Source organism: Idiotropiscis lumnitzeri, chromosome 8 (assembly GCF_059441095.1).
Source record: "Idiotropiscis lumnitzeri isolate Australia: NSW breed Sydney's pygmy pipehorse chromosome 8, RoL_Ilum_1.0, whole genome shotgun sequence".
Classification (NCBI taxonomy): domain Eukaryota; kingdom Metazoa; phylum Chordata; class Actinopteri; order Syngnathiformes; family Syngnathidae; genus Idiotropiscis; species Idiotropiscis lumnitzeri.
The window spans coordinates 21,776,685-21,790,291 of record NC_142398.1 but is presented as its reverse complement, the minus strand read 5'-3'; the positions used below and the strand labels follow the sequence as shown (position 1 = coordinate 21,790,291).

General features: G+C 43.4%; 1 protein-coding gene across 2 annotated transcripts; it reads left to right on the top strand.

Moving 5' to 3' along the window:
• Positions 1-651: 651 nt before the first annotated feature.
• On the top strand, positions 652-11,022 carry ppp1r12c (protein phosphatase 1, regulatory subunit 12C). 2 transcript variants are annotated; one of them, XM_088303559.1, is made up of 20 exons: positions 652-997; positions 3,667-3,841; positions 3,925-4,055; positions 5,062-5,180; positions 5,488-5,647; positions 5,746-5,890; positions 5,965-6,039; positions 6,106-6,185; positions 6,577-6,689; positions 6,797-6,864; positions 6,971-7,092; positions 7,184-7,271; positions 7,434-7,551; positions 8,087-8,202; positions 8,933-8,979; positions 9,679-9,712; positions 9,930-10,022; positions 10,142-10,192; positions 10,275-10,325; positions 10,646-11,022. In XM_088303559.1, the coding sequence occupies exons 1-20, from the start codon at positions 789-791 to the stop codon at positions 10,730-10,732; spliced, it is 2,082 nt and encodes a 693-aa protein (XP_088159685.1). In that variant the 5' UTR covers positions 652-788; the 3' UTR covers positions 10,733-11,022. The 2 variants fall into 2 exon arrangements, with proteins under 2 accessions (XP_088159685.1, XP_088159684.1); XM_088303558.1 differs by having other exon boundaries at positions 9,918-10,022.
• The last annotated feature ends 2,585 nt before the right edge of the window (positions 11,023-13,607 follow it).

Sequence of the window (13,607 nt, the reverse complement as noted above, 5' to 3'; positions counted from 1 at the left end):
GTACTCCGGTTTCCTCCCAGATTCCAAAAACATGCATAGTCGATTGATTGAACATTTAAACTGTTAATTGAGAGAAATATTTGAATATAAAGAACGACGGTTGGTTATGATTTTGTATCGCAATTCCTGCCAGTAACTTACTGCATTTCCCCATCATTTTTCAACAGCGATTTTCTTTGTTAGAAACTGCTCCATTGTGCTACAACAACTTGTACTGTTCAACCCTTGTGACGTCTCCAGGACGGAGATTGCTTCTGTGAACTGTCGCGCTCGACTCTTTTTAAAAAAACTTTATTTAACATATGTTATTTACAATAAGAAATGCGACACATTTAACAGTTTTACATAGAACATAGACAACACAACGATTAAATATATTCACAGAATATTTACCCAAAAAACACATCGGATTCAACACAGCAGGTATAGTCGTAATTGCTTTCTGTTTTAAAAAAAAATACCTTATAGTAGAAAATATAATGTTTGAATTCTTACTCCTATCTTAATGAAAAAAGAAACGCCTTCCCGTGAACTTACATTCATGTGTATGAAATTTTGCGTTATTAAAAATAAATTAATCAGATACACTCGATTTTCAGACAGTTTTCGAGCAAACGTGTCGCGCGCGACTCGCTCTCTGACGTCGCACGAGCACGAGCACGAGCTGAGGCTGCCTCCGCGCTCACACTGCCAGAGACCAGGAAGTGAAAGTATACGCATGGAGGGTGTGTCTTTTGCTTCCTGGCTATGTTTTATTTTCAATAACACGGTCCTCCTTGGATAATCGAATGGGCGACTCGGCGAGGACCAAGCGGCGGGAGCAGCTAAAGCGCTGGGCTGGTTCCTGTACCGACAAAGCCTCGGCCTTACCCCGGCGGAGATGGCGAGGCGATGCCGTGGAAAGAGGAACCGGGGAGCCGGAGGCCGAGTTGCAGGAGCCGCCGACTGAGCAGCTCATTTCAAGGAGCGATGAAAGCAGCCCGCTCCTCAAGAGACGGTGAGTCAAACCTCTTTGGGGAACAGTTGAACATAAAAAAGCTCGCTGCTCTGCTAGCTAGCTAGCTTAGCCCGAAGGTTCGAAATGAAGAATGTGAGTGGACTACAAATGAGATCCATTGGGTTGCCTTTTAGCTTATTACTGTACAGTAGCCAGTGCATTAAAGTCGTGCATTCACGCTCAAAGTGGTTGTTGTTGGAATTCTGGAGGCCCTTTGTGATTTTCCAAGCTATTAGTGATACATGGAGCCAGTGACGCGTCACGGCACTGTGCAAACTGTATAGATACGGTGTCGGCACCGTGTCACTCTGCTCACCGGACACCTGCTGGATCTTACACGTCATTACAATGCAGACATCTCATTTACATTATTTAGATATGTTAGTATTATGTTAGATTTTATGTTTCCTTTCCCATCTTGTCTATGTACTTCTCTTTTGTAAATGCATTTTTCAGTTACATTTTTTAATTTAAGTATAATTTTTCCAGTGTTCTGGCAGTCAGGCATTTTTTAATAAGCAATTTCTCTAGCTTTGGAAAACATTCCCTCACCAGGCATCGGTGAAGCTGTTGAGCCTAAAAACTGTGGTGACAGCCCAAAATTATCTATATATTTATATTAAATATCAAAGTAATTAAATATATTTATCCAAACAGTTTCTATGGAAACCTTACTGTTTGGCAAAAGGTGATGACTCATAATAAAATCCAGAATTGCTTCATGTTCAAAAACAAAATGGCATATAAAATAAATAAATAAATAAATGTCATTATTGATGTGACCACAATAAATGCGTAAAACGTCAGAGTTTCTTCTTGATCACAAACTCGAGGTCTGTGGGACCGATCTAGGCTGCCACGTCATCATATGTGGCCTGCAAAACAAAATTAAGCTTATCAATTTCCACGATGCTTGCTGAAACTACCAACATTTCAAATTGTCATATTGGATAAATAATAAAGTTGAAAACATTTCCAACATTTTCTTGTTAAGTTATTACAGTAACTTGAACAATAGTTGAGCTTTTATTCCAAACTAGTTATCTTTAAATTTGTTGTAATGGGTACTGTGTAATAATATGAGGAGGGGATTAAATATTTCTCTGGTTTCACACGCGTAATGTTCTAGAAGTATTTGTGCCTCATTTTTCATGCCTCAGTATTGAGCATGGTATATTCTTTTTTATAATGTCGAATTCTGATCGATAAAGCCGAGACCAACAGGGAAATGAATGACATGCACGGTCACTCGTAATCTCTCCGTTCGCCTATTTAAAGGATGACAAGTAGTCCCTGCGCCGCTTGGTGACATGCATGAACCACACTAAACATGGACTTAGCTAAGGAGTGAGTTGTCTCAGGAGACTAGAAAATTATCGACAAGCATGTTAAATGTAAAGGCCCTCCAAGCAGCTTGATATTTTTGTGACTAAGGTTGCACATATTATTCCGATATAGAAATTAAAAGTTAATCGCGTCTGACCGCAATATCGGTTTAATGTTTCTTTCCTTCAGACAAATGTTTTTTTTTCCCAGTAGCAAAGAGAAAATCTCTTACCTAGCCGACAGTTTTGGCTGTCACTTCAGCTTTTCGTCAGAACTGTCACCGCTTCCTCGTGACGCGTCTAAAAACAGCTCGCACGCTCGCAATACCCGTCGTCGTTCGAGCCGAAGAGGAATTCATTGCGGAGACGACAAAGGAGGACGCCGCTGTTGAAAATAAGTCATAAAGATGCAAGAATAAAATTTGACAAGCCGCAAAACTTCTGGGAAAATGCCCTGCGGACAAATGAGACACAACTTGAACTTTGACCTTTATGTTGGCAAATGCCAAAATGAAGCCTACAAAGAAAAGAACGCGGTCTTTCCTGCGAAACACGGCGGAGGTTCTGCTATGTTCTGGGGTTGCTTCGCTGTATTTGGCACAGGATGTCTTGTATCTGTGCGGGCTACAATGAAATCTCAAGACTCTTTCAAGGTCACCGGGAGAGAAATGTGCTGCCCGGTCTCAGCGAGCTAAAACTCAACAGCCAAGAATGACTAAGAGCAAAACATTGGACTATTCTCAATGAGCCTTGATAAATTTTGTAAAACATGCCGTCTGGAGAACAAGTCCTTCAAACCTGAGACAACTGGAGTAGTTTGCTCGTGAAGAGTGAGCCCAAAAAAAAAATGAAATAAAAACCCTTCTGAGAGGTGCAGAGGTGATCGAAAGTTACAAAAATTGTTGGTAGTGATTGCCTCAAAAGGTTAGGCAGCAAATGTTACGCCAGCGGTGCCATGAAGACATAATTTTCAGGAGAATTTAGTTTGAACCAAAATTCTAAAGTAATATTTCCTTTTGATTAATTTTCGATATTTTGTCAGATTCAAGTTATTTCTGTGACTTTTTCTTCGCAGTTCTGATCAATTTTGCTGTGTTTGTATATTACCTGTCGGTAATTGAAAACTCCAAATTGTCTTTAGATGTAAAAGTGAAAGTGAATAGTTGATACGTGTTGACTTTCTTCCAAGCCTTGCTCAAAGTCGTCTGGGGTCGGCTCGAGCTCCTCCACGACGCTAATGAGGCAAAGCAGTATCAAAAAAAAGGATGGAAAAGAATCAAATGTGAAAATGGAACATGCATCTTCTTCCAACATTCTTTTCAGTGATGCTGTTGTTTTTTTTAGAAAGAGGGTGAGGTTTGACAGAGCTGCGGAGTTCCTGGCTGCGTGTGCCAGCGGGGACACCGAGGAGGCCCAAGTGATGCTGCAAGAAGCCAAGGAGATGATGAGCAGCGACGAGGAGGATGGGCCAGAAATTATTAATTGCTCCAATGCGGACGGAATAACCGCGTTACATCAGGTGAGGCTGCTTTTACCGCACGGCGCCGTTCCCTTGCCCTTTGAGGACAACCAAACTGACTTTCACGACTGTAATTGTGCAAGGCCTGCATCGATGGCAGCATGGAGATGGTGTCCTTTCTTTTGGAGCACGGTGCCAACGTGAACCAAGTTGACAGTGAGGGCTGGACACCCCTGCACGTCGCGGCTTCCTGCGGCTATCGTGATATCGCAGAGTATGTTGCTTTTTCTTTTTTTTTTTTTTTTAGCAATTGTGCGATGCATCTGGATGGTTTTCACTTTGCTTAGCTTCTTCCCCGCATTTTGGGATTTTACAGCCTTATTGCGAAACTAAATACATTCATGTTCCACTTCAGAATTCGACACACGACACCCCGCCATAGCATGAACATTTTCTTGTTTAAAATGTTTGCTAATTTATTTTTTTTAAAAAAAGAAAAGCACTGTGTACATACGTATTCCCAACTTTTGCTTAATACAGTGGTCTTCAACCACTGGGCTGCGGACCGTTACCGGCCCACGCGCCACATTGGTGGGGCCGCACAAATGAAAGCAAAAAACAAAACAAGTACTTCTGGTTTATTTATTATTCAAGGCTGAAAAATATTGTGACATCTTCCAAAGATACAACGTCAGACAGTCGTTATGTCAGCTCCGTTTTATTCTTACAATGGACCCCAACAGCCGAGCCGCAACCGTTTTAAGTCAAGAGTCACGCGCAACTTTCACTCTCGTCCTGCAAGTCGCGTGATGCATTCAGAAAACTCCGAAATAACAAACACAATTGTGTCATGTCATACACTGTATACTTATGTACGGGTGATGTCTTCGTTTTTTTTTTTTTCCCGTTGAGTAGTTTTGCAAGAATCTAGTCCACAAAAATCAATTGCATTGTCATTACTGATTTGAAAGAATGTTTGGACAAAGTTTGTCTAAAGTGAAGCGCCAAATGTTGACGTCAGCGTGTTGTGTTGGTGCCAGGCTATTCCTGCATCGACAATGCTATCATTGTTGCGGCGTTCGCCAGGACAACATCTCGGCCAAACAATCAACATGCCGGGCTGGCGACGGTGTGTTGAATTTGAAAACGGAAAACACGTGGTCGAATTTCATAGCCCGACAAAAGATAACGTTTGTTCGCTTTCAAGTTTGGCATGACCGGAAACGGCTGATTTATTTATTTTTTGAAAATGATTTCTCACTCTGTGCTTGATTTGTCAGTTTCCTTTTGCGGCATGGTGCTACTCTCTCTGCCGTCAACTGCGATGGTGACGTTCCTGCGGACATCGCTCTGGATGAAACCACCGAGGCCCTGCTCCAGGAATACACTCTGAGACAAGGTAAACGTTGTTCGCCGACGAAACATCACATCGGCGGCTTTTACAGTCCATGGTCGAAGCGACACCGAGTGTGAAGAGAGAATGAAATGTAATCATCTGTAATTAGAGTGAGACTTTTTACAAATGTGCACACACATCCAAATGAATCCGATGTCTGCCAGTGCAAAACGTGGCTTGTTTTTGGCGTAAATGTCAAAAGAACGACAAAGAAAACATGTCGCGGTAAGAAATCGCATCGATGCGGTTTGAGTCTTTTTAACGATATCTCCGTTCTGAGAATCTAAATTTGTACCTTGCTTGCGTTGAGGTGTGGACTTGGAGGCGGTGAAGCGGGTGGAGGAAGAGCAGATCACAAGCGACGCTCGGACGTGGCTGACCGAGGGGCCACCTGCTGACATGCGACATCCCCGAACGGGAGCCACGCCGCTCCACGTGGCTGCGGCCAAAGGCTACGTGGAAGCTCTCAAGTAAGCGTCTTTCTGCCATTTTCAGAGATGACACTTGAGCTCCGTCTTTGTTCGATTGGAGACGAGTGCGAAAATGTTGTTCACGTCATCCTGTCCAGGTTGTTGTGTCAATGCGGGCTGGATGTGTCGGCCATGGACTTTGACGGGTGGACTCCTCTTCACGCTGCTGCACATTGGGGTCAAGGCGAGGCCTGTCACATTTTAGCTGAACACATGTGCAATATGGAAGCCCGCAGCAGCTCCGTGAGACTTTTTTTCTTTGCGTTCATGGCGAATTTACCCTCGTATTTTCTTCATCGTTGCCACGTATTCTGCAGGGTCAAACACCTTTGGATGTCGCCGATGAAAGTGTGGAGGAGCTCCTGGAGGATTTAGCTCAGAAACAAGCCAATGTGAGACGTTTGTCTCGATCAGTTCTGTCAGATGCCCAAATCACGAACATCCGTTTGTTTCCTCAGTGGCGCAACGAGCAGTCCGTACGAGAACGGCAGAACCAACAAAGTGCTACCACTGTGAATGTGCAAAATAAAAAACGCAGGTTTGTATTCATCCACGACTTGGTAAGCCTGATCAGCGTTTATCTCTTTTTCACACTTTTTGAAAAATTACTCAGAATTGGTTCGAAACGGACGTCTGTCAGTGTCAGCCTGATAATTGATTTATAAAAAGTATTTGGCAGATTAGATTTTTTACATTTGAGACCTTTTGAAAGTTGTCTTCAGATGGCCTCCGCCTTATTTTGACGCTTGCTTTATTTAATCTTCATATTTGTATCCTTGTGAAATTGTTGGGCAGTGTCCTTAAAAAAAGTCATCACACTATAGAGTTTTTTTTTTTTTTTTTAAATTGTATATTTTCATTATGTTCACAAAATTTAATGACACAGCAGTGAAGTTGCAAATTTCTGTCCTCGACTTTGACGCCATCAGGAGCTCCGTGTGCAGGATGAGCAGTAAAGAAAAGATGAACCTGCAGGACCAATCTAAAGAGAGGGGCGTCTCGGGCGGCTTGGAGCTAAGCGAGGACAAGGAGAGCAGTCCCGGTAAGACGACCACGATGTTGCCAACTGGCGCGTAAACGTCATATTTTTTTTGTTTTCCGTTATTATGGGTGCTCACGCTCAACCAATCGTTTGTTGTCTTTCTCCAGAGAGCTCCACCGTGTCCAGTCCAGACACTGAGAGTGGGACCACATCTGCCGCCAGTCCACTTGACAAGGTGAGAGATTTACAAAACCCGTTTATGCGTTCATTCACTGGATATCAGATATTGAAAAAAAAAGAGAAATCACTATCTTGACCGTGTTTGAATTTTCTCAATGTAGACGTCAGGCGAGGAAGATAAAGAGCAGGACAAGGCGGTCCGCACCGCACGAGTCCAGCCCACCCCTCATACCAGGGACAGTACGTCCGAGAGTCCCAACACGCCAACTACTGAGCGCCGCAAGTACGAAACGCGCAACTCCGTTCTGATTCTCGAGTGAATTCAAAAATGTTGACTCAAGGCAAGTTGTTGTCGTTTCTTTTCCTCGGTTCAGGTTTCAGGCGCCAGTCCGAGATGAGGAGTCCGAGTCTCAGAGGAAAGCTCGCTCTCGACTCTTGCGCCAGTCCCGCCGCTCCACTCAGGTATGCCGAGGAGGTTTCAAGTGAATCGTCGTAGCTCGTACTTCAGCTTTAAAGTTGTTTGAATGTTTGGAATGTGTTTTAAAAATCGCGCTCATGTGTGTGGACGCCACGTTTACTCGAAGACAAGCGAAAGGTGTCCGAATTGCGTTTTGTCTCTTTCAGGGTGTGACCTTGACAGATCTAAAAGAAGCTGAGAAGAGTGTGTCTAAAGCTGCCGAGCCCGTGCCTCGTAATGTTCAGCCCGTCAGCCCCATCATCACTCTCACGCCAGCTGAGAGGGGTGAGTTTGTTGCTGCAAAACATTCCACTGCCACTCGGTGTTCTCTGTTCGCCTTAACCAACTTCCGCCCTGTTGGAGCCTAGAAAGAATGAAGAAATCAATTTTTTTTATCAATTATAAACAAGATAAGATTTCTCATCAGAGCCTGCAATTTTTTTCCTGATAAGTCAAGATTTTGGCATGTGCCAGTGATTGAACTTGCACAAAACAAATCAGCACGCAATTATCAAATAAAAGTTAAATAAGTTACCAAATAGAGGAACAACAAAAAAGAGGCACTTCATGCTTCAATGCAAACACAAAAAAAATTCTGAATACAGATCTGATTGACATTCCAAGGAATTAGCTAAGCGTATATGATTTACTTCAGGTATCCAAAAATAACGTGCATGAAAAGTGACCACGACGTCCAAGCTAAGTGCTTCATCATCATCTGTTTTTTTTTTTTGGGGGGGGTTTCTTCCTGATTTGTAATCTTTTCAGAATTGCTGATTCTAGCAACTACGCGGCTAAGTGTCTTCGGCTTGCGTTACAGATACTGACCCAGTGAAGCAGGAGGAGCCTGAGGGAGACAGACATCTGGGAGTGAAGGACAGGAGGCGAGCGAGAAAAGAACGGCGCTCCACCGGCGTCATTCAGCCCAGTGGAGAGGTGAGAAGGACGCTGGCGCAATCGTGAGCAGCAGAGAGCTCACAGCCAGTCAACAATGAATTTAGTTTGACTGCAATTCTGCCACCTCAGAAGCTGAACCTGAATACCCGGAGAAAACCCAAATGCTTCACTGTGCCGCTATTCGTGGGAAATAAAAGCGTCGCCCAAAATTTGTTTCATTGACGGCCATTGAAATGCATTTGGGGTTGATTAACTTATTTACCGCCATTGATGGCTAACAATGTCAAAGATCCTTTTTTTTTTTTTTTTTTTTACTCTGCTGATTGTGCATAAGTTAACATTAAGAAAATCTTTTTTTTTTTTTCCCGAAATTGTCATTATGCTTTTGCCGTACTTGCCTAACACTACACTTTCCACACCTGACACACATGCGACTCAAACCACCTGTTTTCCGTGGGTGGGTGTTCGCCCAGAGCGGGATTTGAAACAGGATCCCATGGTTAGAAAGTCACGGTGTTACCCAGTGAGCCATTCAGCCACTTAATGTTTTGCATTAAATTCACTTTGACTTCCGAATACAACCGTCATTTTTCGAACAGGCTTGTGATCTCTTTGAAGTGGTCTTTTAGGGGCTCCCTGGTGCCCATAAAACTTTAACTGGTCTCAAATACAAACGTAACCATGTAGGTGAGAGCAAGTGTGGTCTATTTTAGGTGAAAACGTGAGTAACACGTATTTGCAAAATGAATTCCCTCGCTTTGTGTTTCAGAATGACGACGACGAAGCTCATTTGGATGATTCCGAGAACGCTTCCACGTGAGTTTTATTTTTATGTTGACGTTTACATCGTATAAAATCTGCCGTGACATGAGTGGCAGGCGGTGGATCCTGCACGAGGGCCGTGACTCACTTCATTTCTGTATTTCTTGGATTTTTTTTCACCCGACGTGACCTTTCAAGGAATTCAACTCGGCATCTAGCAGCAATCCTCAATTTGCAGGCCCAGAAGCTGAAATCCTGAAAACGCTGTCAAATGTTTTTGTACATCATTAGGAGTCCTTGACCCACACTTTAAGTCCCTCCTTAAGGACTTTTTTTTTTCATGGGTGACCCTGGCAGGGACACAAAACCTCAGACAACCTAACCTTTAAGATCATGGGGACACAGACGCTCAAACTCCTCCACCAGCAAAAAGTGACCGCCACTCTAAAATACAAATGAACGGTTGTGACAACACCTCTGAGGAGAACATTGCATGAATGATGTGATCTTCTTGCGTGCCAAAATAGTTTGCGTTGTCAATATCTCATCAAGACAGTACTGTATCTCAAGTTGAGTCATGCCTGGAAATCCTTTTGTAGGCTTTCGATACAGTATGTTCGCTTTGCTGATGTCTGTGTGCATACGTAATGTGCGTCCTGCTTGCCTAGCATGAGAGTTTTTTTTTTCTATTTCACTTCTTCATCTCAAAGATGAGCAAAGCCGTTGTAATCTGCGTTGTGTGTTTCTCTGCAGTGCGAGTGGATTAGGAGACGCTGACTACAGGATGGTACGTGTCTGTGCTCCTCCCCATGCACACGCTTGCACATTCCTAAAAAAAGGAAACACGAGAGTGTTATTCAAGAGATCGAGAGTTGTTGGGTGTCTGGAATGCTCACAAAATAATTTCCAACGATTGAATATGCATGCGGCTTCTTATCTTCATTCTGGTTGGGAGCACCGACTGCCGTAAATGTGTGCGTTTTGCCATCCAGCTCTACTTCCAGGTACTACAGCAGAACCTGGCGCTGAAGGACAAGCTGCAGGAGATGGAACTGCTGCTCAGCCAAAATAAAGTGGAGCTGGAACGACTCAGACAGGTCGGGCCGCTTTGACGTTGGATTTGGAAACGTCAAGCTTCCAACGTTGAAAATTTTGATTTTTAAATTTGACTTGTGGTGATTTTAGTACACGACTTGACAGTTTATCTCCGTGACAGAGTCAAGATAGCAGCACAGAGAGACCTGCCCTGTTGGAGCTTGAGAGATTTGTAAGCGTGCACCGCCACAACGCGTTCGTCTTCCAGTTAATAATGGAAGCAAAAACTCACCGGAGTTTGTGTTGCGTTTTAGGAGAAGCTGGCCCTCCAGAGGAGAGCAGTGGAACTGGAAGACGAGTTGAAGGTTGGGACCGACTTCACAATGATTAGCACTCTGCGCTAACACAGCTGGATGCTTACATGTTAAAAACAAAAAGCCTCAAATGAAGCCACTTTTCCATTTACTCGTTTACTGCCATTGATGACGAAAGACATCAAAGGTTAATTTATTTTTTTTTACTCGGCTGGTAGTAAACGGGTTAAGTGGTACAATGGGCGACACTGGTGGCGGCAACCTTTTACTGAAAAAAAAATCATCATATTTATGCTCTTCCGTTAGATATGGTTCTGAATTATTTTCATTGTGCTCAAGATTTGACACCGGTTTCTTTTTCTTTTCTGAAGGTTCTGGGAGACTTGAAAGCCGACAACCAGAGACTCAAGGATGAGAACGCCGCCCTCATCCGAGTCATCAGCAAACTGTCCAGATGAAATCTTAAAAAAAAAAAAAAAAGAACCTTAATGTATTACAGGACAGAGCAGAGTTACAATTATGTCAAACACATCCAAGGACAACGGAACGGAATTTCAGGGCTATTGCAGATTTACTGTATAAGAAGCTGACGTGCACCTTCTGTGGACTGGGCAAGAGGCGGCGAGTGTTAGGCGGGTGCTCCTGTTCACGTCCTCTTTTAGATTCCGTTTTATGTTTTTAACTGGATTATTTTAAGTGCTTCTCTCCTTTTTTTGTATAAACATTTGTGTTCAGAGACTAAAAGCCATGCTAATGAATATTTTTGACCTCAAAAAGTGTGAAGAGAACAAACTTCTTTTGGTTACTTAGGAAAAGAGAAAATGGATGTGCCAAAATGTGCCCAAATTGATTGAACGAATGTTGTGTAGCCTGTGTTGTTCCTCAGGATGAGTCTTTTGGACCGCTGCAAAGGAGGACCAAATCTGTGATGTTTGTGTGTACAAATGTGTAAATGGTGTACAGGAAAGAACATTGGCATTCGACATTGTCATTTCATATTGCCGTTTTTTTTTTTTTTTAAACTGGATGTTGCTGAATTCATCAACTTGTTTGCAAAGTACATCGTTCACCCCGGAATGGATTTTCCACTCTTCAGTAGACAAGACCAGATGAGAGTATCCTGTCTCACCGTTTACTGTACGTACTGCCATTCAAGGAAACACATTTGCATGTCAAATATTGTAATGCTGTGCCTTTCTTCAAGTATTTGTTCTATTTTGTTATAACAGATTAATATTAAGCATAACATAGAAAAACGATTCCGACTCATTTTTGCTCATTTTGTATTTTCTTGGAGCAACTAGTTCATGCAAAACTGTCAAAAGTCATACTGCGGTTGGATCAGAATGACGTCGTCGTCGTGCACTTGTTCAAGTCAAGCCACCACAAATAGGAACCCAAGTTGAGCAAAATCTTTTATTGACCAAGAACAATCACAAATGATATCATGTACAACCCCACCAGCATGCCAGTGATTTCATAGAAACTATACAATATGAAGGAATGTATGGCGCAGGAACACATAACCGTAGCTTTCATCAGAACAACAAAAAAAAGCTCTACATCCCTATGCGCTGGTCCAGTACAAGTTCATTTAGGGTTTGTTTCCAGTCACTTGTTTTCAAAACAGTCTTCATATGAAATACTAGCGAGTGAATTATCTGACTGTTGTCACTGCATTTAAAAACACGCAAAAAAAGGCTAGCAGCTGATCCTGACGCCCGCTGACTGCAAGCGTGACGCAATCAGAACCAGCTTAGGTGTTGCGGGGGGGGGGGGGGGGCACGTGTACGTTAAGGCAAAAGAGGACCACCACCAAAGCGAACGAGAAAAACATTTCTTGACATGATCGTTTGTAATAAGGCTTCAGGTTTTTTTCTCTAATTCTTCTAAACATTCATGACCCTGCAATGACAATAAGAAGGGTTTACGACGTGGAGCGTTGGCCATGTGCGCGGCTGACAAGTAACCCGTCGAAACCATCTCCACTTCAACGGGGCTACTGGTGGGTGTTAAAGTTGACAGCGAAGTGAGCCCTTAACGTTGAGGCTACCTGGCAGCGACTGCACACAAGGCGAGACTTAGTCTTGCTTGAACCAATCATAAGGCAGTTTTGGATGACCAATCATTTGTGGGCCACACTCTCCATTTTCAAACGGGAGCGTACGAGGACATGTACTGAATGAAGGCAGATATCGGTCATCATATCAAAAGACAGCGAGCGGGGAGACAAGGAAATTAATGATGGATGTGGTGGGGAGACAGCTGATTATCAGTGACGGCGATGCAGTCACGCAGTTACACAACCAGTGATACAACTAGAAAGGCAAACTCAAGTTGATTGTACACTTGCTTTAACCATGTACTTCGGTCTGAGAGGAAGACACCATTCTGGGGAAGCGGCGATCAGCAGAAAGGACGAGAGCGGAGTGAAGGGTTGGTGGGAGGGGCTTGCAAAGGGGGAGTGACGTTCCACCAATCCAAGCTTAATGAGGTGATGTGATTGGATGGACGGGGGAAAAGTGCTGCTACGGATACTGAGAGGAGTCAAAGGAATGACCATGCCAAGACAAACGGAAGCAGACAAGGCATGACCACATGAAATGTACAAAAAAGAAACCAACCAAAAACAAACAAACAAAAAAAAAAGAAGGCCCAAATGGCGGAAGGAAACTGCAGGATTGGGCGACGGGGCGGCAGGCGTCTTGCGACAGACACAACAGGTAGACATCTTGCTTTTGCCGCCCATTCAAAAGCCCGTTTTAGTCTTTCCAGTCTTTCTTAATGTTGAGGTTCCACTCCCAGGTCAGGTGGTCGTGCTTGTCGTCATCGGTAAACTTGGATTTGATGACGTAGTTGCCGCGGGCCAGCATGCCTTTGGGAGCCTCCTCCACCGTGGTCAGAAAGTCATAAGCAGCCGGGCGCGGACCGTAGCTGCCCACCATGTAGTCCGATTTGTCGACTGTGGACACAAATTGGAGGGCGTTACAAGGTTTAAAAAAAAAAATGAAAAGTAGTCACTCACGTTTCATTCCTTTCCTGTATGTCTGCTGTACATATTTCAAACCTGAAACAATCTCCCTGTTCACCTGTGGAGGCAAGAAAAATCACAACATATTTCTTTGAGTAAGTCAGTGTTATTGTTTTTAAGACACAATTGTCTTCTTGCAAACATCTAAAAACGTACATTTCAAATGAAATTGGAAACTTGTCACAGTGGTGAAATGCAAACTTTGAATCCATCCATTCATCAACCTTACGAGCATCACATGCGCCGGGATGGGGTTGCCACAAAATCTAATGTTTCCTTAAAGCACAACGCGTGAGCAATTG